The sequence below is a fragment of the Daldinia caldariorum genome (genome assembly GCF_022478825.1).
Source record: "Daldinia caldariorum strain CBS 122874 unplaced genomic scaffold F4812scaffold_6, whole genome shotgun sequence".
Classification (NCBI taxonomy): domain Eukaryota; kingdom Fungi; phylum Ascomycota; class Sordariomycetes; order Xylariales; family Hypoxylaceae; genus Daldinia; species Daldinia caldariorum.
In genome coordinates this window covers 495,314-520,908 of record NW_025953042.1, presented here as the reverse complement: position 1 = coordinate 520,908, position 25,595 = coordinate 495,314, and the positions used below count along the sequence as shown (strand labels likewise).

The 25,595-nt window shown below is 47.2% G+C and overlaps 4 protein-coding genes across 4 annotated transcripts; 3 read left to right on the top strand and 1 right to left on the bottom strand.

Annotated features, from left to right (window-relative positions):
* The first annotated feature begins 1,199 nt into the window (after positions 1 to 1,199).
* F4812DRAFT_344551 (glycosyltransferase family 25 protein) lies at positions 1,200 to 2,633 on the top strand. The gene is made up of 2 exons (XM_047931648.1): positions 1,200 to 1,471; positions 1,574 to 2,633. The coding sequence occupies exons 1-2, from the start codon at positions 1,280 to 1,282 to the stop codon at positions 2,492 to 2,494; spliced, it is 1,113 nt and encodes a 370-aa protein (XP_047791050.1). The 5' UTR covers positions 1,200 to 1,279; the 3' UTR covers positions 2,495 to 2,633.
* A 1-nt stretch (position 2,634) lies between these two features.
* F4812DRAFT_344533 (uncharacterized protein) lies at positions 2,635 to 4,453 on the bottom strand. The gene is made up of 5 exons (XM_047931647.1): positions 4,172 to 4,453; positions 4,066 to 4,102; positions 3,939 to 4,009; positions 3,507 to 3,877; positions 2,635 to 3,451 (listed from the first exon to the last, which is right to left on the bottom strand). Exons 1-5 carry the CDS (start codon positions 4,346 to 4,348, stop codon positions 2,857 to 2,859), a joined length of 1,251 nt encoding a protein of 416 aa, XP_047791049.1. The 5' UTR covers positions 4,349 to 4,453; the 3' UTR covers positions 2,635 to 2,856.
* A 1,136-nt stretch (positions 4,454 to 5,589) lies between these two features.
* On the top strand, positions 5,590 to 9,603 carry F4812DRAFT_424505 (uncharacterized protein). Its single transcript, XM_047933834.1, has 2 exons — positions 5,590 to 8,546; positions 8,606 to 9,603. The coding sequence occupies exons 1-2, from the start codon at positions 5,648 to 5,650 to the stop codon at positions 9,298 to 9,300; spliced, it is 3,594 nt and encodes a 1,197-aa protein (XP_047791048.1). The 5' UTR covers positions 5,590 to 5,647; the 3' UTR covers positions 9,301 to 9,603.
* Positions 9,604 to 11,389: 1,786 nt separating this feature from the next.
* Positions 11,390 to 12,096, top strand: F4812DRAFT_458260 (uncharacterized protein; the record flags this gene model as incomplete). Its single annotated transcript, XM_047937337.1, has 3 exons — positions 11,390 to 11,567; positions 11,758 to 11,789; positions 11,911 to 12,096. The coding sequence occupies 3 exons, from the start codon at positions 11,390 to 11,392 to the stop codon at positions 12,094 to 12,096; spliced, it is 396 nt and encodes a 131-aa protein (XP_047791047.1).
* Between the last annotated feature and the right edge of the window lie 13,499 nt (positions 12,097 to 25,595).

The window sequence follows — 25,595 nt, the reverse complement described above, 5'->3', positions numbered from 1 at the left end:
TAGATTGCAACGGAGCGGGATCCAGGTAAAGTCGATAGGCTATCTCATATCCTTACCTAGGTAGTTTTAAAGCGGTGTTCCCGGTCCGGCGAATGCTTCAGAGGCTTGGGCTTTCATACCCCGAAAAGACCCACTCCCTATTACCCTATCGACGAGATATTTCGGGATACAACGGGACAAACGACTTAGACAGAAGGCAAGCCGCTTCATGGCAAAGGGCGAGAAGGTAAATGCGTAGACTTATCGCTCCTTAGGTTCGAAAGTTATCTCTCAAAGAACATGACTTCCGGTGGCATTATATCCCATTCAAATGCCATAATACTTTTATGATGACGTGAGGATTACACGACTGATATTCGTAAATAGGAACGATCAGATAGGGGATTCACGAGGAACATGGCATCGCTGTCCATGTAGGAAGCGAAATCAGGTAAATATCACCGAAAATTTCGGGCTTTGGTTGAAGGACCCGCTAAGGTTTCTCCTGGAAAAAGGAGGTCGCCGAATAACATCACGATACTTCTTCTCTTGGGACAAAAATAGCTGTTCCTTAACCGATGCGCATGTAAGCTAGGTGCCTAGGTGCCCAAGGTAACTTTAGGTAGGTACATACCTGGTACGTATGCTGCGGCTTGTAATTATTCGAAGCTTAGCAGCTTCATATTAGGTAGTTGATAATAAGGCTAATTCTGTAAATATGCATACCTATACAGCTTGTCGTCTCTTCGGGCGGCAACTCGGTTGCCTATTGGTTGTAGAGCACGGGGATAGAGGTCCAACCCCAAAGTCGGCCGTATTTACCGGCATCAGCTCGGTCGGCTATCATATTTCGAGTCCTTTTTATGTCAGCCATACGAGGGGGTATTACCACGGTAACATACCTAGGAGGTAGCCATAAGGTATAATATGCTCTTTGCTGGATAACGCCCAATGAAAGGCCAGGCTGTATCGTATCCTGCATCTCTCGCACTCGCTAAGTCGGGCTGGACAGGCCGATTTTTACAGTGCCAGGCAAACACAGTCCGGGTCGAGGTCAACATACCATGGACAGACCAGACGACGAATCCAGACAGCAAACTTGTACAGTTTTATCAGGTTAGGTGCCTATCTCTAGCCTGATTCAGTCCCGTCTCAATTGACAGTTTTACCCCATATCTTCCCCACGATGTTCCATTCTGTGCCTCGGATCTTTTCTAGAATGCCCAACTTCTTCTCCCTCAGCCATACGTCAATCGCGCTGTAACTGTGACCCGGGCGTTTTCCCCGCCGTGACGACGCGATGCAGTCGAATTGGACTAATCATGGAGCTGCCATGCGGAACAAAAGATGTATTTTACTGGTAGTAATACTACTCGTATTAACTCTGTGGTTCTTGCAAGGCCGATTCGACGTCTATTCGCAGTTACACGGCAGTCCAACCTTTCGCCTCACTCAATCACCAAGGGAATTGGCAGCGAACGGCACATTAGGGGTAAGTTGCGTTTTTTTTTTTTCAATGGACCGTTCTCATTCAACGGTGCCGAATAAAAGAAAATTAGTATGATTTGCCAGGACTGTGCTAACCAGCTCACAGTTCCAAAAACTTATAGCACTGTCGAATAAACCGAGCTGGAGGACCCGAGGCCTCGAAGCAGCAGCTAAACTCAGCGGCCTCGAGTTTACCATTCCACCGCAGGGGCAGAACTCCGACGAGCTGGTCGCAGCATTCCAGAAGATGAGCGTCGACAAGCCAGGCGCCAAGCTCCCAGCGGCTGGGTCGGCCAGAGCTTGGCTCGCGCATGTCGACCTGCTCAAGTTCGTGGTGGCGTCGGGGTACGAGACGGCGTTCATCGTGGAGGACGACGTCGACTGGGACGTGCGGATCAAGGCGGAGATGCGGCTCGTGTCGGACAGTGTGCGCGCCTACACGGCTGCCGCCAAGGACGATCCCGCGCCGTTCGGCACCGCCTGGGATGTCCTGTGGCTCGGCCACTGCGGCTCCAGCATCACAGACGACAGCAACGACAATAGCAACAACAACAACATCCTACCGCCGCCGCGCGTCTTCGCGGACGATTCCCGCTGTGAGACCCCGCTGTACTCGGGCTGGTCCAAGCACTTCCTCAGGGAGAAGCTGGCCGAAGGCCATCGCCAGGTCCAGGCTTCCCACGTAACCGTGTGCACGTTCGGATACGGCGTGACGAGGCGCGGCGCGGCGAAAATGGTGCCTCTGCTATCGCGGGGCGGCAACGAAGCGTTCGACGTCGCGCTGTCCGGGTACTGCAAGAGCGGGGAGCTCACGTGCATCGTCGTCAACCCGCAACTGTTCAACCACTACGAGCCCCCGGCCCAGCTGGGATACGTCAGCGACGTCCACGCTGGAGACGGGCGCGGCGAAGGAAGCGACGACTCGAGGTTTGAGCACAGCAAGGGGACGACGGGGAACATTATGAAGAGCGCTCGGTGCGAGGCGCTGTTTCACGACACGTGCATGAGGCCTCCGTCGGAGATATGAAGTTACTAATACGAGTTTACGACGTTTTCTTTCCTGTTCCAGGTAGCATTATAGACGGAGCGGTTTGCTGTAGAGATACCCAGGGTCTGCACTAGTTTACTGTTTACTTGTAATGCTTTTCAAGGAGTTCGGCTTGAGAACAAAAAAGATTATAATGATATTCTTTCTATCATCCCCGATGATTACGAAAAAGCTCTAATTAGTAGCAAATGGTACTTCCTAGGTAGGCTGTGAACTTGTACGTTTAAATTTTATTTCGACCGATGTCCTTAACGGACACTAATGTCCATAGGTGGATGAATAAACGTGCTGCTTTATTCGATTGTATCAAATCGGAGTCTACATAATCATCCAGTCTACATTCAATGCATTACCACGTCGCGCTGGACCTGGATAGCAGCAGCGGAAAGATTATTGGGGTTGTGCTGGTTGCGTTTCTCACCTGTGCCAATTTCTGTCGTCACCGACGACCCTATCCAACCACAATAAGCGCTCGGCCTATGAGAGGTGCGAGTTTGGATGTGAGCACATGGTGGAGGTGGAGGTGTTGGCGAACTGCCTCCATGACAGGTAGACAAGCTTTCGCGTAGTCTCCCAGCTTCCAATGAATCATTCGAGCCATCCATGTTGCCATCTGAACGCGCATGTACGCCCAAGTAGTAAAATATTTCGTCTTCGTTCTTCATGTCCATCATCCTACTCGCATCCGAATCGCCACGAATGTGCCTGCTTCCTCGCTCTGCGCCTGCCATACAGGAGTTTCTGGTTGGTTTATGGAGACGATTTGAAAGAGCAGGAATCCATTTCGAAACCAGAGGTCGCAGTGTAGGCAGACATGCGCAGGTGATGCCTGAGCATAGCTCTGTAATGGACCAACTAGACCCCTCAACATTTTCGTACGAGACGTCACCCCCTAATTGGAGAAACTTGATACGGATGACAGAAATAGCACACGTGCTTGACTACCTGTTAGTTTACTTTGGTCAGAACACTGGATTGCCGTAAAACCTACAAGAAGCCGAAACTGAATATTCCAATAAGGACAAGTCGCTGAGCCTTAGGGAGGTGTAGGTGCCTAAGAACAGGTAATGGTAATACGAAAATCGCAATATCTGTCGCGATGTTCCCCGCCGCATTGATGTACCACTGAGGGTAATTTCCTATGCAAGAGCCTGTCGAGTTCTCCCAGAATCCGGAGATAGGATCGCAGATGAAGATACCAACGGCAATTTGGGACATAGACCAGCAACCAATTAGTACCATGGCAATCATCAGGATCATCCGCATCTTCTTCGTAGCAAGTAGCCGGTAATACTGCGTCAAGAATGCCAACTTAACAAACATAAGTCCTGTATTGTAGAGTGTGATGGAGACATAAAAGCCCTGGAACATCTGATTGTCAACACTAGGCTTTCCACAGCAATAGAGATTATAGCATAAGTACCTTCAAATAATTGCTGCGTTGGATGTCGCTACCCAGATTCCACACGTGCTTTCCCAGTCCATTGCGCGTGTCTATAAACAATAAGCAGCTGCTAACTCCACGCTGGGGTCTGGGATGGATTACTTACTCGTACATTGGGAAACCCCTGTCGCCAGAGCAAAGGCCTTAGGAGTCGAAGCCAAGTCAGTTTTCGCCAGCTACCATACAACCATACATTACCCAAGGTGACTAACCAATGCAGCTAATATCAGATAATCATCAATACCAAGTTGTTTGAGTATACATGAACGCGTGTAGAACCGAAGCCCTACTGCCGTTGTGGCAATAGTGCATACGAGACATACTACGCCGATGAGTATGCTGGCTCTATCATCATGTGTTAAGCTTTGAGAACCAGCCGACGAATCCATATCGAAATCTAAGTACAGAAATTCTGTAACAAAATTTAGTCCTGTGGCTTTTTAGTTACCGCTCCGGGAGTATTAGTTATAATTCACTTGGTCTTGCGGAGCTCTTATACGTGTTCTTGAACATCTCAAGTAGGTATACATCGCATCATCGGAAGAGAGTCAGCACTACTCCGTTCCGGGAACAACAACAACGAGAAGGTCCGGATGGTCTTCATCCTGATGAATATAGAATAGCGCGGAGGGCGGCGTATTTCTCCAAAGTGATGGAAGAATTCCAGAATGGAGACGGACGGAGTTTATGGTGTATCAAGCTTCGAGACTTAATTAATATCGAAGACCACAAATAAACCATTAATTAATCTATACTGCTTAACCGGCCAATGACATAAATGCGGGGGGGCGGGAAGCACATGGCAAAGTGCCGGGTCACACTATTACACATGGCGTTGGTCACTTATACGGAAATATCCGCGCACGTTTCCGAGTCCGTACGACCTCATAGGCAGCCGAATAGAGTAACTTCTAAGGATACGCACTCTCCCGCACACGTGGCAGTATGCAAGGAACCCCGGTACGGCGAATAAATAAAGTGACAAGTAGGAGAGGTGTTGAAGGTCAAATCCAAGAAATCTCATCCCCGCTTAGGTACCGTAAATGATAATTGTTCAATGCAACGGTATAATACTGTTGTTCCAGGTAGGTGTTGGAATGGTTAGAGGTGCTCAGAGTGTAGCTGCTCAGCAAGTACATAGCCCTAGGTTAGGAGGTACCTTAGGAGGTAGGTAAGCTTGTAACATTGGCTGGCTATAGACGGTGCAGTTGACTCACGCCGAAGAACCATTAATTTAAATACAATAAGGGGAGAAGGGACAATCTCGTATAAGAAGAAAACAGGGGAGCTCTTTACCTAAAGAGGGAACGATGACTACGATGACTACACATATTTCAATTACTCATAATGGGGAAATGGGGGCTAGGAAGTGGCGCAGCTAATACAATACGGAATATTGTACAATGCAATACCTAATGCAAGGCACAACTACAGGTATGCTAACAGGTAACTTGGAAGCATGGCTACGCCGTCATAAAACCTCAATAGTTTCAAGCAACATTATCTCGAGCCTTTAAAGCTGATAACTTGCTGTCATTTCATTTCATTTCATCTACTTTTTACGCCGCTATTAGACTCTCTTTTACTTCTTGGTATCTATCCCTCCAACTCTATTTTATCTCATTATTTCCGACACCTCACGTATCCGGTTACTGCTTGGGCAGAAAACTTATAGCTACCTACTAGGTATGGATACTGAAGTGACTTCAACCGGCCCCTCGGCCGACATGAGCAGCAGCTATGACACAGCGTTATGCATTATCCCGCCAAAGCATTTATGGACAGCTATAGACAACTTGAGAGTATCCTTCGACCCGGCATACAAGAAATGGCCACCGCATATCAACATTGTATACCCATTTGTACCGGTCGATAAATTACACGCTGCTCCCGAACCCGTCATGTCCATGCTTCAACAACAATCTGAAGCTTCACCGCCAGTTATGCAATTGGATGGCTCAGGTTTCATTTCCAAAGATGGGCATTTAACATATTTCTTATACAACAAATCGTCGACGCTTTTTAAGGACCTGCGGGAGCGCGTGCTATTCTCTCTAAACCGAGATTACGACGAGGACGATCAAATGTACATGACGGTTGGACGTACAGCAGATTTAAATGATCCAATGCTGGATTCTATGTTGAACAAGCTCGACTTACTTCCTACCCTTCAATGGAAAGCTGAGAAGATTCATATCCTTATACGAGACACGAATGAGATTCATACCGACAAAATGAGGTTATGGGGAGAAATCGATCTCGCCTCTCGCACCCTCTTGACAATGCAGAATCCCGTTGCTTTTTACGAAGATGAAAGGGCAGCTCGCTCTGAGAATGAAGAGAATACTATTTCGGAAAGCCCACCACTAACACGCCTTCCTTATCTATTTCATTCTACTCAATTCAAATGGATTCAGCTGCCGGAGTTGCCGGTTCTTGAGCAGGTGACTCCGAATGTGGAATCACTAATCATTGCAAATTACAATGTTCACGCCGAGTTTCAACATCCCCCAAGTCGAGCTCGAAACCCCATCATAATTCAGAATCTTTTAGAGGCCCAAGCCCGAGCAGATGTTCTAGTCCTAAAAGAAGTCACGGACGACTTTCTCTCATGTCTTTGCAAATATGAGAGCGTTCGGGAGGTTTATCCCTTTATTTCACATGGCCCCCCCGATCAGCCCGATATTGAGCCACTGCCAAATCATCTTAACATTGTGGTACTGAGCAGGTGGCCATTTTCTTGGGACTGCATATCGCTTTCTAGCACCTGCAAAGGCTTCATAATCATGCAATTTCCCCATATTGGGAAATTGGAGGGGAAAGCTTTCATACCGCTCATCCTATCCGCCGTTCATCTCAGCCCGGGTCTCACAAATGCTTCTATCACAAGGAAGGAGCAAGAACTAAGATCTCTCCTCAGTCATCTATCCAAGACATACCCTCGAAATCCTTGGATTTTAGCTGGCGATTTCAATATTCCAACGAGTGTATATACTATTGAAACGGCAGTCAAAAGGGGCGAAATCTCTTCGCAAAGCAGCCATGCTTTAACTAGACTTGAGAAACTGCCTATGGAGATGGGGTTGGTGGATTCCTGGGTTTCTGCGTGCGTTCGATACGGTGATACATCTGAGAAGGACCCGAGCCAACTGAACTCGAGGAAGGCGTTGCGGGGAGAGAAAGGTCCAACCTATGACCCAACAGTCAGTAATCTTGCCAATAATACTACTCATAGCGACTTCGACAAGAAACCTCAACGCTATGACAGGATTCTAGTAACGAGAGAAGACTTTATTGTAACAGGTTTCAACTTATTTGGTCAGGAAATGGGAACTTTACACACTGATTCCGATATCGACTCTAAGAATAATGATTCATACGTCGAGCCCTCACATGGAAGCGACCATTGTGGCATCAGATGTTCACTAAACCTTTCTCCAAATAATCTAGCTCAGCCGAGTAACAACAGAAAGCTCATCTTCACTCCGCTAGAAGTCAAGCAAAATCTGACGACCACCTCTCAACTTGTCCAATATCTTTACGAGCAATCCGTATTGCCTTCTGACGTTGATGCTGCAGTGAAAGAAACCGCGTTAAGCTTATTGAAGGAAGTAATAATGCAAGATGACGATAATCCCACCCGTGGACTTCCAGCTTTTGTGCTAGTACCTGTCGGATCTTATGGGCAGGGAGTCTGGACTGCGACGTCAGATATCAACTGCCTCTGCATCGGACGTATCAGCCCAAAAACTTTCTTCGCGCTGGCTATTCAGCGGCTTCGTAGGGCTGCACAGAGGGGCATCAAGATCCTGCGACGATCGGATGCCCCATTTGGTCCAGTTCTAGAGCTAGCAGTCGGCCATGTCAAGATGGATTTACAATATTGCTCAGCCGTTTCCGTCGCTGAGACCTGGCCAGCCGCGCTGATGCTACCTTCGGCCGACCCCATGTTCAATCTACCACATAGTACCCTAGGGATACTAAAGCCAGTGCGTGATATGGATTATCTCCGGCGAACAACTCCGGATCTCGCCGCTTTCAGGCTAGCATACTATGTAATAAAGTGTTGGGCAAACCGGCGTGGCATTTACGCTGCGCGACTTGGTTATCTTGGCGGTATCCAGATATCGATTCTACTATCGCGAATATGCAAGCTACTGCTATATCAAAATGGCTCCATATCTGTCCCAATGATATTGGCAACTTTCTATCACCACTACGCGGAGTTTGATTGGGATAAGTCCATGGTTTTTGACCCCTTCTTTCATGAAACTTTGAGCTATGTGAGAACTAGACGGGAGCCTATGGTCATCTTAGGTTTTTATGGCCCTCGACTAAACACGGCGCAGACTGTGTCGGTCTCTACGGCTCAAACTATCATTAGGGAATTGAAGAGAGCAGACGCAATGATATCAGAAAGCGAAATGATATGGGCCAAACTCCTCGATGAGAATACAGGCGTAAAGGAGTTTTTAGGCACGTATACAACATACGTCAAGATTACTGCTCGGTTCTGGAGTGCCTCTCTGGTGAAAATAAACAAGACCTTGGAGTGGTTGGAATCAATGTGTGCCTCTCTTTTAGTCGGTTAGTTTATCTCCATCTCTCCTAAAACTCCACGTAGTACCTAACTAATACAATCATAGAGATCAGTAGGGTAGCGCCTGAAATACGTTCAAGGATCTGGCCAGCACGCTTCGTAAACCAAGATGCTTCCGAAGAAGACGAAGAATACGAAGAGCATTATATTATCGGCTTGGATTTGGGAGAATCCAACGGTCATCATACATTAAATGCATTAGATACCTGCGTGCATACTTTTGACACCTGGATAAGCAAAGACGAAAAATTCTTCGACCCCAAGTCATACTGGATAAATACTACAGTAATTCCACGAGGCGAACTTGGGGAGCTACGATTGGACAATCGAGATTGGGGACAGTACGCAGTCGAAGCCGAGAACGAGGACATAGGCGATTCGGAGTTCTGGGCATCTATCGAAGAGGATGAAGTTAGAACCCCACCTGCGAAGAAAAAGATGCGTCCATCACACATTCCAACGCACGGCGGAAAACTCCGATCTGCGTACGATATTCTAAATAGAATTCGGTGGGACCAAACCATGGACAGCAGCGACTACGTCGTCGGCTACGAGGATCGCTTCTTGGGGGCGATGGAGCGATCAATCGACTCGTGGAAGTCGGATACGACGCACGAGGAATTTATACCAGAGCACAGGATCCTGTACTTCAAGCGCAAGAGCGACGGGGCCGTCGTGTGGCACAGAGAGGAAAGGCGGGATGAGATATTTGGTAGCGGAGCTTCGAATCTTGGGCGCTAGGGCTAAGACATATGTAATTCTGCATAGGTACCTAGTACCTTTAGTTGGTTATTTTGGGTTGGATTTACTCAGCGTCAAGTGGAAATGTGCATGTGAAGTATGTCGATAGGCGCCCAAGGCATAGGGCAGTGCAGTGGGCGTTGGATCATCACCATGCTGGCGTCTCTTGGCCCCGCCGTGTGAAAGGCGTGTTTACTGGTGTGATGAATATACCAGGTACAATACCCAATACCTAATCGTACCTAATGTAAGCTCCCAGCCGTGCCAACGGAACGATATCCAATCCTTCTTGGTCAGGTGATAGAAATCTTATGCGAGTCGGCGGAGACGATGATGTTAATTTTTTTTTTGGTTAAGCAGGGATGGCCTCCGGTTGGGACCTGATATGATGATACCTAAACCTCCCGCAGGTATGTATTTTCTGGGGGATTTGAAGTGAACCCTGATTGGAAATTCAGTTATACCGTATGAGATATAGTGGTCCTTTTTTCAGCCTCATATTCTAGGTGCGGGATCTAAGATTTAGGGTCGACAGACGTACAAGGTAGTATAGAGTTATATTGCCCGTTTGGTTCACGCTAAATGTAGGTACTATGGATATGCAGAATACCTCCTAGGATTAGGTATGCACATGCAAGTTTATATACCATGTTTGTATCTGCTTCACGAGCAAGGATATCTCAAGACGCGTCTATGGAAATCAAACAGTTCATAACTCGTATAGTTTTGGGACTCATATGCTGAAAACGTTTCTGAGTATTAAGCAGCCTGTAGGAGACCCTTCTTTAAAGCCGAGCATACCGCCTTAAAGGCGGTGGCTTTCCTCAAGCCTTCAAACATCAATCGTGGCGAGCCACGTAGGAAAGTGCAGGCTGAGGAGCTAACTGGAATCGTCTTGAAGAAGCCCAGCAGTCATCATGTATCTCATATGCCCGAGGCCGCAAGCCAGACATGGAACAACGGCGCCCCCGGACGTCACTTCTTTTGCCACGGGTGTGTCTATCGTTAGTCTTCCCTACGCCCCAATCCGCTCATCACCGCATACGTGTTATTCCGCTAGACCTCATTTATTCGCTCCGGCTAAGTTATCCCAGTGTGATCGACTAGGAAACCGAAGCACTCCCGTATGTGTGTAATACAAGTATAGTATAAGTAACGACCTGTTAATGATAGCATTCGAATAACTCAACGTCTAGATCGCCTAGTAAACTAGAATTTACAATCTTGCATCTCTATAATACTGTGTTTTATTTCTCAATAATCACCAAAACTAAAGTGGATTTTAACTTCATGAGTATCACCCAAGTTCCAATCCAGTCCCCCAGGATATCAGTGAGGTCATTTCCCCATATATGCGAGTCCTAGGTACCAGGCCTACAGTAAATCCAAGAGGCAGAATACTAACACTGTGCATACACAAACGGATTCGACGAGTAATGACCTACCAGTTTCACCTATGAATTCAAAAAGCGTATACCCCGAACTGATATTCTACTTGGTTATATGACTCAACAGGCAGTTAAGGGAAGCGGAATAGTAGACGCAAATACCGTAGGGTAAACGCGGAAATGGCGCGGCTACAAAACTCGGTCTGCAACCGTCTGTGACGAAACAACGTGCCGAAGAGGAAGCGAGGCGTGAAAGCGGAAGGCAACAGGCGAGATAGAAAGAGACTCAAGGGACTTATATGTGGGTGCTTACCTACGCTGGTATACCAATTCGTACAAAGAAAGAGGCAGTCAATCGACTTATACACAATACCCTTGTTACAAGACGACGTTCCCGGCTCTCGATTTGCAACGTATTGTATACCTACCGCTAACCAGGCACGGGTTATGATGGGATTCGAAAGTAAGTTGTGGTCCTCCGAATGCATTTGCTAGGTATCTGCCAAGCTTAGCCAGTTCGCAAGAAAAGAAAACGGGAATAGCGCGCACATTAAGCAATTACAACGATTTCTGCAGGACTTGTGCGGTTTATCCCGCGTGTGTGGGGGGGAGCGGCCTGGTACTTATTGGAGAGCCCACGAAGAGCAATTGGTGCATACCTTGGGAAGGCCGTAGGAGAGGGCGAAGCTGTAAAAATGAGAATGTTGAGCGGGACTTCAGTTTTGGATGCCGGCGAGCCTAACGGCGCGATCGAGATTATCGGTCGTCTCCTGTCGCCGGTCGCCGCGGCAGAGGTCGGGACGATCAGAGCTGAACGCAAGTCTAACCCGCTGTTATGGGCCGATCGATGGGCCGAGAAATGCAGCAAGAGAAACCACGGTACTAATCTTGACATGCAGTAGGTATGCAGCACATGCCGAAGAAGCAAACTGTACGGGATCTTCCTTCGTGGTTCCGCGGTGTCCAGCCTTGCAAAACCCTTCCAATAGGCGTCCCACCCGTCGCAAATTGCTCACTCTCCCCTTCCTCCCGTCCCTGCAGGACCCAAGTGCTAACGTAATATCTATAGTGAAAGTCCCCGACGTGCCTTTAGTATTTAATGTAAGCTGCAGGAGTCGAGGATACGAAGATCGAATTCTGTATGCGCCTGAAGTACGCTAAGGCAATGTCTGACCTGCATGCATTTACTAGGAAACCTGCTACAGCCCTGGGAGACCCCTAGCCAGCACCTACTTTCATCCCGATGCACACGGTAAAGGACGATAGTACCGACTACGAAGCTGAGCTCACCATCGTGATCGGGAGGACGTGTAAGAACGTGAGCAAGTCGGAAACGTTGGGCTATGCTCTCAGCTACACGGCTGCCAACGAGGTATCCAGCAGGGTAGCACAGCTGGCGCAGAGTTAAGCGTGCTATTCCAAGGGATTTGTCAATGCGTGTCCTTTGGGCGCAGTCCTTGTCTCAGCGGCAGTGGTGCCCGATCCTAGCAGATTTACCATTTGAGGCTTAAAGAACGGTGAGGTGATGCAGAACTCAAGTGCAAGGTAAGCACATCGTCGTAAAGCAGAGTCAAGATATCTGCGTGTTGGAGGCGCTTGCGTAAAGGGATGGACCATAATGGCTAACCTTAGTACATCCAGTGACATGATCTTCAACTCCGCGAAGTTAGTGAGCTTCTTGTCGCAAGGGACCACACTACCTGCAGGGACCGTCATCATTACGGGATCGCCCGCAGGAGTAGGCTTCGGTAAGGAGCCGCCTGCTTATCTTGACGATGGGGGCGCGTTTGTTGTAGAGATATTGCCGCATATTAGAAGCTTGTACTCCGTGTTCGAGACCGAAAAATAGCGGTGTTCACCATGCACGTTCAGCCGCCACCGGATTGCAGAGCCATCGGAGTAATATGCAAAGCGAGGATGTCTTGGAAATAAAAATTTCCGCGTTATGGTATCGTTGGGCGACGAGGCTAGACCTATGCGAATGATAGGGGTCAGGCAGGCAAATGCAAGCCTTGTTGCCCAACAGGAGGATGATGGTGGGTCGTGAGATTTCATCGTTCATCACCAGCAAAATTTTCCACGAATCTCGGGCATCACCGGATATTGGTCTCAGCCTCGCGAGACCAAATAAACACTCCGAGAACGGAGCCGCGCTTGATATTTTTTCAAGTAATCCCCGTGATGACTTCTAGGGATTCCATATGTCCCTCAGAGACAGATTTGTTTGCCGAACATCGGTAAGAGGAATAGGAGGTTTAGTCGCATGTGCTGAAAGGGAACGCTGACAGGCCCCAAACCAAACTCATTCGCCGCCCGTGAGTATTTTTATTATGATTCAACGTTAAAAAGCCTTGAGCCTGACAAGGGTTCGTATGCAATGAAACGTCCGGAAAAGCGGATTTGATTGCCGCATGCAAAGGAAGGTCACTAAACAACGTCAACTTTGGGGGAGGGGAATAAAAATGTAAACACTATCCATCACCTCGGTCTCAGCCAGGTGTCATAATGTGCACACCATCATAAGAGATACATTGGTTGATACCCCAATGCATACCTAACCTAAGGCACTGAGCTCTGTGCCCTTGCTTCCTGCATGACACCATCCAAATCCATCGACCAGTCCTTCAAGTTTGGTCCATTGACGTAGTGCAACAGAGATATATCTTCATTGGCCAAGAGATCCTTTCTGGAAAATTGCGGGACTCATGGCTGATATCCCAATGGACAGTAAAACCCTCTCGAGCTAATTGCGCAGACAAAACTTTATCTCACCATTTACTAGGTACCTAGGTAGGTTGTCATAAATTTTTCTCCTTTCTGTTTGTAAAATACTTCTTATTATTAGCTCTAGCCGCTAAGGCTTTTGAGATTCCCGTCTCATAAATTCCGGGGCTAGGTAAACGCTTCAGGAAGGCGGCAAACGATTTCATTCGCTAAAATATTCTCTTCTGCAAATCTGCAACTTAGTGTCCCTGCAGAGCCTATCTGAAGTGAACCACGGTAGACTTACCTACCAGGCTAGGTACCAGGTAGTTATTGTCGTTCGTGTAGCATTCAGAAGGCGCATTAGTTGCCAGGCCAAGTCCTTTTAACGACAGGCCGAACAAGGTCTCCTTAGATATCAAACAGCTCCTAGTCTTTTTATTAACGGAGAAAATCGGGAAAGTTAGGTTAGGTTAGGTAGGTACCTAAGACAATAATATCTCCATCTTCAATTTCGCAAGTCATCGACCTTCAATGGAGTTTGCTTGGTTCTCATGACTGACTGTTAGTGCCGTTTATATATTATTGTACCTATCAGAGATGGACACGCAATTAGCATACCCAGGACCATTTCTCGTGGAATATTTTAGTGTCAAACCCTCACAAAGACAACGTTCAACCTTTCATAAGAAGGACTGGTGCGGAGGCTGGGTGTTGTATTGGTAAATAAGTTGATGAATCAGTAATATATTCTTCATCGGGTGTTAGCTTTCCTATTTTGACCATATCTTTTAAAGAGAATACCTGATATAGATGCCGCAGGTCTCGTAGCGCTGTAGCTAGCCGTCGTAGACTAGGATCTAACATCAGATGGTGGTGATAAGCCCCCGGTTGTGCATTCGTTCCTCTCTTTAGTCTCTGAATAGACCAATAATAGATGTTTTTATTAAGTCCTGCAAGAACGGTCCTATCCGCAATAAACCGCAGTGGAGCTTGAGCTAGCATTTACTAACTTAGACTTAATCCCATGATGTCACTATATCATTATGAATGCCCGTAGAGGGGATGCGGATTAGCGCCTTGAACCTTTCGGCATCGTGGGATGCTATGATAGTTAGGAGGATGGGGTCCGTGAAGAGAAAACAGAAAATCAACAATGGCGCCTTATCCGAATCATTTACGGAACGGCAAGGGAAGTGCGTACTTTAGACGCCACGGGTAGGGGACCCTTGCTAATACCCTCGAGACACAAAGTGTGTAAACCTTTCATACCTAGTATAACAATCATGGAAGTTCTTCGATATTGAGAGGATGAGGACTCAAGCCTGCTGAAGGGATAATAATAATCAGACTACTCAGCTCAGTATTACTCAACACCTTTTGGCCTTTAACTACGACAACCCATACACGGTTTGTGGGACCTTTCAAACAACCGAGTAGGATCGGGGATCGTGGTTTGTGTGTGATACTAATCATTATCGCTCTGACATAAAGTACAACCTTAAAGGTATGTAAAAGGCTATTGGTTGAAATGGATTTAGTAGTAGAATTCTGCAATTAGTATTGGCTCGGTAATCTCGCTTACGATCGAAATTCGGTCGTTGTCCAGGAACGCCGTATTTTAAGTTGGGGTATTTGGAGGGATCCGATGTTTTTTTTTTTTTTTTTTTTTTTTTTTTAACAAAAAAGTTTGACTCATCGTCGGATCTCGAACGGAGAATTAAAATAAAATAAAAAAGCCGGGGGGTGGTCAAAAACCCATAGTGCATAGTAGAAAGTCCTACGATCGTCCCCTGAACGTCTCTTCACACGCCAAGTAGCGGCAAACCCGACGATTTCTCAGGATTACATGATTCGTCAGAGAGATGGCGGAAGTAAAAAGAAAATTATGCCTGCAAAGAGCAATAGTTAAAGCAGCTAATATAGGCAGATCGACGGACAATTGCATGCATCTCTTCATGCGGATCGTGCATGAGTATGTAAGAGTGACGTTGGTAGAAACGTGGAGAGACAGATAAACGAATACCGAGACCTGCAGTAAGGGTCGATCGAGGCTTCGAAAACGATATTATCTGCCTAGGTACTTAGGTAGGTATCATCATTATATTGATTGATTTCATCATTAGTATTGTGATTTGTTTGTTACGTGGAGGTTTAGAGGTGTAGTGTAGAGGTGTAAAGGATGTTAGTGGGAAGAAGATATATATGTCAGGGTACCTATAAGTTGAGGTACGTTAGGTAAGAAAAAAGTTGCGTAATACCGGATACACTTATAGGGCCCTTAAAACCCCATGGAGACCTGACCTTCCATGTTCAGCTCTACCTAACCTTAGTAACCCGTTTTGGCGGGCTGAGTCTTAGGCGCGAAGCCCCCGGTGTTTGAAAGCTGGGGTTTTAGGTTATGTATCTATCCGTCTCCTGGGTAAAGTGAATTTCCAACATTGAAGTTTAGGTGCTGCTTCAGGGTTTGTTTTCCCTTTTAACAGGTACCTAAGGTACCTAACCTAGCTGCCTACCTAACCTACCTAGGTACCAAAATGCTTCCTTTTTCAACTTTCAACATCACACGTTTATAATAAAGGTCCCGTGTTACACGCAATGCGTACACGTTATCAGCAATAGTCAAAATGGAATCATTGCGTCTCCAAGTCAGGCTGCTCGGCATGCCTTTGATAGCAATTCCGTTGAAATTCGGCTCGTTGTGTCTTCCTTCACCGCCCAAGGGGACGATGCCGCCGACAAGACCGTTCGTGGCCTGCTGATTGGAGGCTGGTTCCATTATCAGAGCGCTAATTGTGACGACGATTAACCTAGCGTCACGACGGTAGATGCTAGCCGAAGAAGTGGATTCGGCTTCTCGGCTTTGCTGTTTCTGCGCCGTGGCCGGCGTGGTCAATGGTCAGGGTAGCAGGGTCAATATCTAATCACGATCATGACTACACCTCTATGCGTCGGAAACGGGGGTTGGTTGGAGAAGCAATAAACTCCCATGATGCTCAAGTGACTACCTGCCTACATATATTACATATATTACATACATTTTCAAAGCCCTATTGCCTCCGCTTCCCATAATGGACAACCACATTCTTCTGATTCGAGGTGGCATCTCCCAATTAGATACTAGCCTAACCTATTACGTAGGTTAGGATTACCCATCTGGGAACCTATCACAACTCATCAAATGCTGAGAGGGGGGTAGGATAACCCATTTTGCCCGATCGTGACAAGGAATTGATTGGATGCCGTCAAGATGGGATCTGAGCACCATTACATACATGCTGTTTACAGTAGTAGTCTTGTATGTATGATCACCGTCGTTCTCGAGTAGACGAACGTGCGTAGACGATCAGCAAGACCCTCCCCCACTAGGTAGATATGGATCGTTGCCTGTATCCTGTATCTCCAGTCGCATCCATCGGTGTGAAGCTCCATCGCCTAACCCACCCCCCCGCTTACTATCCGCATTCCGAACAAAGTGGGTTTACGAAGATGGCGTAGCAAAGCAGATGGGTAAGAGCACTAGGAAATACAACGTTAATTCTTTGTAGCGACGACACTACAGTAGCAAAATCCTGGGCCTCATCGGTGTGGGTATTGTCAATCTAGTCCCTTTCCCCTCTCTGCACGAAGGACCGAAGACATCAAAACCCTGAGTCCACTTTTACGATGATCTTCAGGACAAACAGAAAAAGTTCGATCAGCTCTGATCGACAGTATGGCCTATCGCATGCAATCCTGAAACGAAAGTCCTTCGCCGAACATTTAGCAGTTGCACAACGGGACGGCGAGGAGACGCATGACTCGGGGATAGGGTTGTCCAAAGAAGCAGAGCAGCAAATAGTAGTGAGCGCGCGAATGCCGATGGAACCGAGCCAAGCCCACTTAGAACCTGGGCTTGGGGATAAAGGACGATAAAAAGGATTGTTGACGTAGGGAAATCCAAGATAGGGCTTACCACCGTCCTGCAGCGTAGTGGCGTCAATAATCCCAAACTCGGTTTCGCTACCCACGTGCTCTACTCACGTCGCATCGTCGGCCTGACGAGATTGCGAAATAGCTACTAAGAACACGGTATAAGATAAGCATAAGGTACCATACCGAAATTCGGACGCGTCGGCCCGCTGGGGGGGAGGGGCGTAGCTAACATCCCGTTGACCGTTGGTAATCACTTATTGTCAACGTTGCCCGTGTTGGGCGGTTCAGATAGGTGCAGCCAGATAGCCCAGCTACGGAAGCTCACGATATCAGAATTGGTGGCACCCATGAACATGTGCCGAGATAATATTCGCGCAGGTGATGTCAACTATTCGGTGGCCACCTCGTTCATTAAACATCGAACGAGGAATGAAGAACGAGGGGGTTCTCGAAGCTCCATCCCGCAAGTCGAATTTGTGGCTGTGACGGTAGCCCTCCCCCAATGGCGGCTTACTGCCATGCCAACTTGTATGCACACAGCAAATCACTTAACTAATCAATCCTTAAGTGCAGCTCTTCGGGTTGCGTTGTGGCCTCCTTCGCCGTCTCCAATTGGCTGGGCGTATTATTCTTACTGAGCCCACAGACCATAGGTGATGTACCGAATGAGAACTCAGGTAGGCTGGGGACTTGCTGCAAGACCTTGCAGTTCCAATCTACATATCATGTCGAGAGACTTCAGCGCATTGAGCATCAGCATATGCGAAGAGACAGCTCGGATCTTCCATGTCGGATCTTCCATGTCGTGAATTGCACCCACAGCAGGGCTTATCTTACTTATGACCTGTGCCTTGTTCCGTAACGAGGATCTGGCTCCCTAAGCAACAAGCGCCAAGGAGCATACCCTACTTAGGTACGTAGTAGGTATGCATGCAGTTGATGCAGTCATGCCTTCAGCGTAGCATACGGCTCTCCATTTGGAAAATGGCTACTTGGCTGTATGCAGGCAGCTGGCTTACCTACTTGATATCATAGGGACATGTACCTATGGTGTAATATAGGCTATGGGTATACAACAGACTAAGAATAGACCTTGATTGAAGGTTAGTTGATTATACTATTACCTAGTCTTTTTATTATACCTGCAGCCATGCGCGCAAGAAGCTAACCTATAATGTTATCGACCGGATCCGTCTGGCTGGGCTGAGATGTTTAGCTCTTTAGCTCTTTGTCTTTTTTTTTTTTTTTTTTTCTGTTAGGCTCTCTAGCTGGACCCCTACCTAACCTACGATCCATTGGTCGTATAGACAAGCGATTCTAATATGGAAAACTACCGTGCATGCATTTTTATTTCCTCTAATTCTCTTCGCCGGTTTCCATAGTCTCGATTTCTCCCCTCTGCATTATACCATGGATCATGGACCACGCTCGCGTCCACGGACATCTGGCCGCTGGCCGATGGGCTTTTTTTAAACCCCCCCTCATTCCAATTCAACCATCCCCTCACGACGTACATTATGTGTGTTATACATACACGGAAGGATGTCGATGAGGTACCTTGCATAACATAAGGCTACAACCTTAAGAGGGGAAAGTAGGAGTAGGATGCAATTCTAGGTAGTCGCGCAACCTCGAGTAGGGTTAGTGTCTGAGCACCTGGGCTGGGCTGGGCAAGGCAGGGTATAACATCGATACTAGGACTGATGATGGGTGAGAGAGATGGGTAATGGACGGATGTAAGCGAGGGAGGCTCTGCCATATTTGGGTTACGGGTTTGGAAGGGTTCAACTAATTCTTACCTAATATCATAGGTTGTTCATCAATTTCTTGTGGCCGTACTGCCGGTTGTATGGTTGCACGTCAGCACGTTTTCACGATAGGTACATATTTCGTGATAGGTCTATGAACCCACGAACATACTAGGTATACGAAAAGTAGGTGACAACCTTCCATGCTACAGGCCTATCTTACATGTAGGTATTGTACGATACCTACATAACCTAAGATATCTCTACTTCTACCTAGGGTACTTTAGGTAGGGAAGAAAGGGAAGCTTAGCCGAAAGCGAGTATAAGTCGAATAAGGTGGCAATCGGACAACGGAACAAAATGACGACCAAGTTGGCCATCAAGGTTCAAGGGAAAGGTGATAGATGTGATAGTCGCCAAGTGCCGTATTAAGATCAAGGAATCCTTTGCTGAACAATCTGTTATGATGTACGGATGAGGTATCGTACATAACAGGTACCGTACAATGTAGGCATATGATGGGCATATGAGCAAATGGACGACATATGGTCATACACGGATATACCTATGGACCATACATTTAATAAATATACTGTACATGAGAAATTCGCTGTTAGCAGAAAATAAAAATTCCGTTCCTAATGTCCAAGTGCCTCGTGACCCTAAATCATGCCACACCGCTTGAATGCAACGGTATCTAGGTACCCATTTTCAAAATCCCATCCTAGCTTTGTTCTCAATTTTTATTTTTTCAATTAATTTTTATTTTTTTTAAAACTTTTCCACAATCTTAGCTCCTCGTTTTTTTTTCTTCATTCCTTTGACGAGGTACCTTTCTTTACTACTTCCCCCTCCTTTCAATGAACTTATGCAATGTCCACATAATATGACAGATTGGGCAGCTTTTGTTCCTTCATCGTGCATGCTCATCATTCTATATGCTACCCGTGATGGTAAAGTGTTAACCACCTAATTTATCATTTTCGTATTTTTTTAGAAAAAAAAAAACGTTCGCCTCTTTTCCCCCTTCCCCTTCCCAACTTTCTCTTTTTCTTATTCTTCTAATTGCCTTCTTCGTAGCTCCGTAGTTCGTACCCCTGCCCCTGGCCGTAATCCACCCCTGTTGCCCTGTGGCCTGACAGTTGAGTCGGATGGCCTTGTCCTATCCTATCTGCCATCATCAGAAACGGCTCAACTTACTTCAGGCGTCCACCACCATGGGCACATATAAAGTCGGTCCCCGTCCCAACTCTAAATAACCCACCCTTCCTAGGGATATCAATAGTCTCACATACTCGACAGAAATACTTAAAAGGGTTCATCTCCCACTCTGTACTTCAAGCCTAATCTACTTACACAAAATCGTCTTTGTGGAGTAGACTTTGCTATCATAGACATTTCCTCATACGTACTCGCATACTCGTTGTCTCTTCATAGCCAAGGACACACATCCATACTCTCAGCAACTATCTTCCATCTCACATAAAAAACCATTCTATATAAAAAGTAGCAAGGACTCTTGGTTACGGCACCTTCAAGACTTCGAGGCTAAGCTTCTTAACTACTTAAAACTCTAAACCTCTTTCGGCAACCAGTCCCGTTCCCGTCACCATGTGCGTCAAAGAGCATAAACCTCTCGTCGACAGCTGCTGCACGTTCTGCTGCAAGGCGGTCGACTTCGGCACCCACGACTACTGCGGGAACAACTTCGCCTGCCCGCGGTGTATCGACTAAGAGCCCGCTATCCTTTCCCTTGGATACTGGCTCAGCTTCGCGAGGCCAAAATCCGCGAGCTCGGGCGTAGCCTATCCCTCACGTCAAAATCGCACACATAACCACGGCCATACCTGATGCATGCCTACCTAACTTCTCTCGCCCTATACTATCTCTATCATCCACATTCCTCCTCGACGAGGTCAATTCCTCCTGCAATACTCGGAGACGTCTTTTCCACCTCCTTCTTTTCTTTTAAGAAAAACTCTCTTTTCGGCTGATCTTCCAAGATGACAGGCTGTATAAGATGCGGTATGGAGGAGCCGCCAAGGGAGGGCGCAACAGCACGAAGAAAATAAAGCAAAAGAAGAAGAAAAAAAACAAAAGACCTGCTACATCGTTACCACCGCACCATCCTCAAGCAAATTGGGTTACTTACACTACATTGGTTGACTCAAACTTACTCTATCGCTGTTTCTACGTACCATCTACCTTAGGTCCTTGCCTACCTTCATGCAGAGTCACCGACGAATCCTTCACCTGAGTCGCCCGTCTCATGCAAGGCTGACGATAAGGAGGGCGTGTATGGGGTTGTCTCAACGGTACTCTCTCTCTCTTTCACTCCTATTTCTTAAGGAGTGTCGTCCTTAAGAACTAGGACCAATATAAAATGAGAGAGTGTGTATGTGTGAGTGTGAGAGAGACAGGGCTCTCGCGTTGGTTGTATTACGTATGCTGCATGCTGCAAACTGCACTGCAACTCTTCGTTACCATGCGTTTTTGCTCAACCATCCATACTACTCACCCTCCCCTTCTGTCTACCTCCTCCTTGCTGATCATCATCGTTATGGCTCACCTTCGAAAAGTACCTACATGCACACCCTGACCAGCAGCAGCATCGTCACCACCTTCCCTCCTCCTCGTGTACTATGTGTTGGTTATTCCTTTCTTCTTCATTTTTTCCTTTTTTGTCATCCCGCATCTCGATTTGGTATTTCTTTATTTGATTGTTGGGCTAGGAACGGGAATTGGAATTGGAATTTGGGGGGTGGTGGACCCGGATACGAACTGGAGTTCGTACGGAGCAATATGCAAGGGTACCGGATACGGATTGGATTAGATTTTGAGATGATTTTTGATTTGCTGTTTGTTTTCCTATTTGGTATGACATCTGGGAACTGAATATCATCATCAATAACATATGTCGGGGCGCAGGGTCTATGGGGGCATTTTTCTCCTCTTATTCCAATTATCCTAGGTATAACAGTACTGATGGAGCTACGGTGTTTTTTTTTTTCTGTTTTCCTTTTTCCTTTTTTTTTTATTCCTCCCCACCTCCCGCCGCCGTACTGCTTTTTCCCCTGCTTTCCTTTCCCGCCCGTTCCTCCTAGGCAACCAAAAAAGAAACTAGGTGGGAACCTACCGGATGGGCCCGCAAAGCTATAGCGGGATTCTCCTTGTTGGTCTCTTAGTCAGGACGCGATGATATATACTACCCCCTCCCCCCCCCTGGTTATTACCCACCCCTGCGCTGGGTTGTCGAGATCTATAAGCAGAAATCTGCAGGCTAGGGGGAATCAAGTGTGTTGTTCTCCCCAGCCTTATTTGAGATTGGGGGCAAATGGACAATTGGTTTTAGTACCAGTTTTTTTTTATTTTGGGCGGGAGAATTGGACGGCAGTCAAGAGGGGGCAGAAAAAACTACTACTTCTCCCGCCCACCGGAGTGTCCCAACTTACACGAGGAAGTGAATGTCTAAGAAGGGAAATTGTATTTTGCTTTTTTTTTATCTGGGGTTTTGGAGAAGAAGGAGAAGAAATGACATCCAAAGCATGTGATTTCTATCTCAATTTTTGGTTTTTCTTATATTGATACCTTGTCATGCGGGCAATTTGGGAATGATTATGCTTACTCTCGATGATACCAAGGAATGCCATGAGAACCGAATCAATAAATGAATAAACTACGTTTTATCATAGCCCCGAGTCCTCCTCTCCTCCCTTGCTCTTTTCGTGATCCACCCTTGTGCGATTCGATTCTTGGATGATGATGATGATGATGATTGATGATCCCCCAAGTCAGTCTGCACGTTCAAGGCTTTCCGGGTTCCCAAATATAGTCCTGGACGACCCCCATCGACCATCGACCCTCGATCTTCGGCGCCGTGGGTGCTTCGGTCCCATTCGGTGGCCGCCATGCCGGGAGTGGTTGGCAAAAATCCTTAGGCGGAGGCGATGGTACCGAAAGCAAGGATCGATCACGTTGTTAACGCTGATTACTTCTAACATGGGGCATCTGACACGCGTCTCGGGTTTCGTCTACGTCTACGTTTACGTCTACGCCTACCTATTGCTGCTCCCGGGATCATGGTCTATTTTCTTTTTTGGCTTACGGGGGTTGTTCATGTACGTGTGTGTGTAACGGCTTACGCCGCACCGAAGCGTTACTGTTTAGACCGGCCTCAGGTAGCTAACGAAGGGAACTTCAACCCCGTGCTTTGCTAAACGGCCGCAAGGGGCTGACAAAGGGCTGTGCCTTATGCTATGTCCGATCCTTTTCCCATTAGGGTTATATGTTTCAAGGTATTAAGAATCATGGGATATAAGACGATATTGGTATCCATATCATACATACCTCTCATGATAAATTATGGTATTATACATAGCAAGGTAAAACGATACGCCACGTAGCTCCATTAACTTGAGAACACTTTAAGCATGAACATACGTGCGCGTATCATCATGTACTTGTCATGTACGTGAGCTATTAACCCACGAACCGGGATGGGTCATGAGAGAGTAGCCAACCACGATAACAAGTCTATGAGCAGCATTCCCTTTCTATATGCCTCGGCATATTGAACCAGGTGGAAGTCGACAAGTGACGTGAAGGGGACAAGGGTGTATAAGCAATGTTTAGGTAGGCAGACAAATACGGACAGCTCGGGACAGCGACTGATTAGCAGAAAAGGTCCCCCCATGTTGGACCGACCACCCCCCGGAGAATAACTGCATAAGTAGTAGCATCGATAGATACACTGCCTGCCCTGTTTTACCACCCTTCCCAATACTTCTTCTGCTGCTGATGCTGCCGCCATTCATTCGCTAACGAGTAAAGCCATCACCCCATCGTCGGCCGAGATCCCAATTGTCCCCAGCAAGGAGGCAAACCCGAGTAGATCACTGCTCAGGTCAATGGGGTCGATATTGGATCATCGATGCGCAATTCTAGTATCTGACATGCTCTTATTCGATAGCGATAGGATGCCCAGTAGCGGAAAATAACCACCATCGTCATCATCATCATCATCTAAAAGCCTGCCTAAGCCTAAGCAAATCCTAACCTACCAGCTAGCCTCCTAGGGCAAGGGTCGGAAAGAGAGCAGGCAAGTTGCTTTACGCCCTTGTTTATGGTGGAAGCGTCGGGGTTTGGTTGTCATCAATGATTATTTTGTATAGTGTCCTTTCGTTTTCCCGTGACAAGATTGGTTCGTTAAGCAGCCGGTGCTCAGGGTTCATACATACATATATATAATATACACATGTAGGTACATACACATACTCGTACCGCCAACAGATACCAGCCAAAATATCATGTCCGCATCCATCCAGAAAGATGAATATAACAGCGGGAGAAGCAGGACCCGTCGCGAACTAGATACCTACTCACAGCCCTGTAGGAAAGTTAACTAACGGGCTCTCTGCAGTATGCATAGCAGCTAAGACGTACACTTAGCCATGCCGTGTTGGAAGAGGGTGGTGGTGGGTGGTGGAGGAGGGTCCAGGTCAGTTCAGTGGAGCACAGACGAACAGGGTGGTGCAGTCAGTGCACCGTGAATCGTTCCTCTCCTGTTCGATCCTGCATGGCGGGTTGCAGGAGGGTATAGCGCTGCACTGTCTCTCATTCGCCGCCAAGGGTAATTTTGTTCCTAGCTATCAGCGAACTTGCTGTAATACCCTCGCACTAGGGCAACGGCCTTGCCCCATGGGGAAGATGGGATTGGTAGTCCGTGCTTCTAAGACCCTTCATCCGCCTTCTATCGGCGCAGTAGGCAAAACCAAGAGCAGCGACAGGTACGAGACATTCTGCATGTATGTAAGTGAGCGAGCGAGCGAGCGAGTGCATACCGTGTGCCTGTAGGATGTACCAAACCAGGCAAGGCCGCCCTGGATATCGAGCTAACTAGCTTGCAGCGGTCTCGTCAGTCTCTCCCAAGTTAGAGGAATCGACGGATCTTGTGGAGCCAAAAGAATCGAATTGGGCATCGCTACGCTACGCTGTTGACGTTGTGTAACGGACAAATCGCCCAGGATATGAGTAACAACTAATAGTAGAACTGACTGCGTGGTCCCCGGTTTGATTAGCCAGATATATTCTTGTGTGGGTTATGTGGCATGTAGCATACCTAGGTCAAAGGGTCGCAGACGACGATTTGAAAGCAATTCCTAAACCAATATACCTGAACGGCACGCCTTATTGGAAAGAGGGGTACATCCTGTCCAGCGGACATGGAGGAGCCAGGGGTAGAAAGCCACACTATTACTTGGTAGTTCACTTTGACTGGGGATGAATTACGAATATGGTAAACAGGTAAACAAACGGATTATTCAACTACATCAAGGCCCCAAATTTCATATCACGGGAATGGACCGGACTCAGTACTTGGGTGACGACGGCTTCTGGCAGTTGCCGCTGCTTTCTGACTCTGGGGGAGAGAGACCCAGAAATTCACCGACTTCACCTTGAGGGGGCCGGGGCCCTGTCGCTGCTAAGAAGCACCATCGATTCCCTGCATGCAGGTCGACCGACAAGGGAAGACAATTACTTA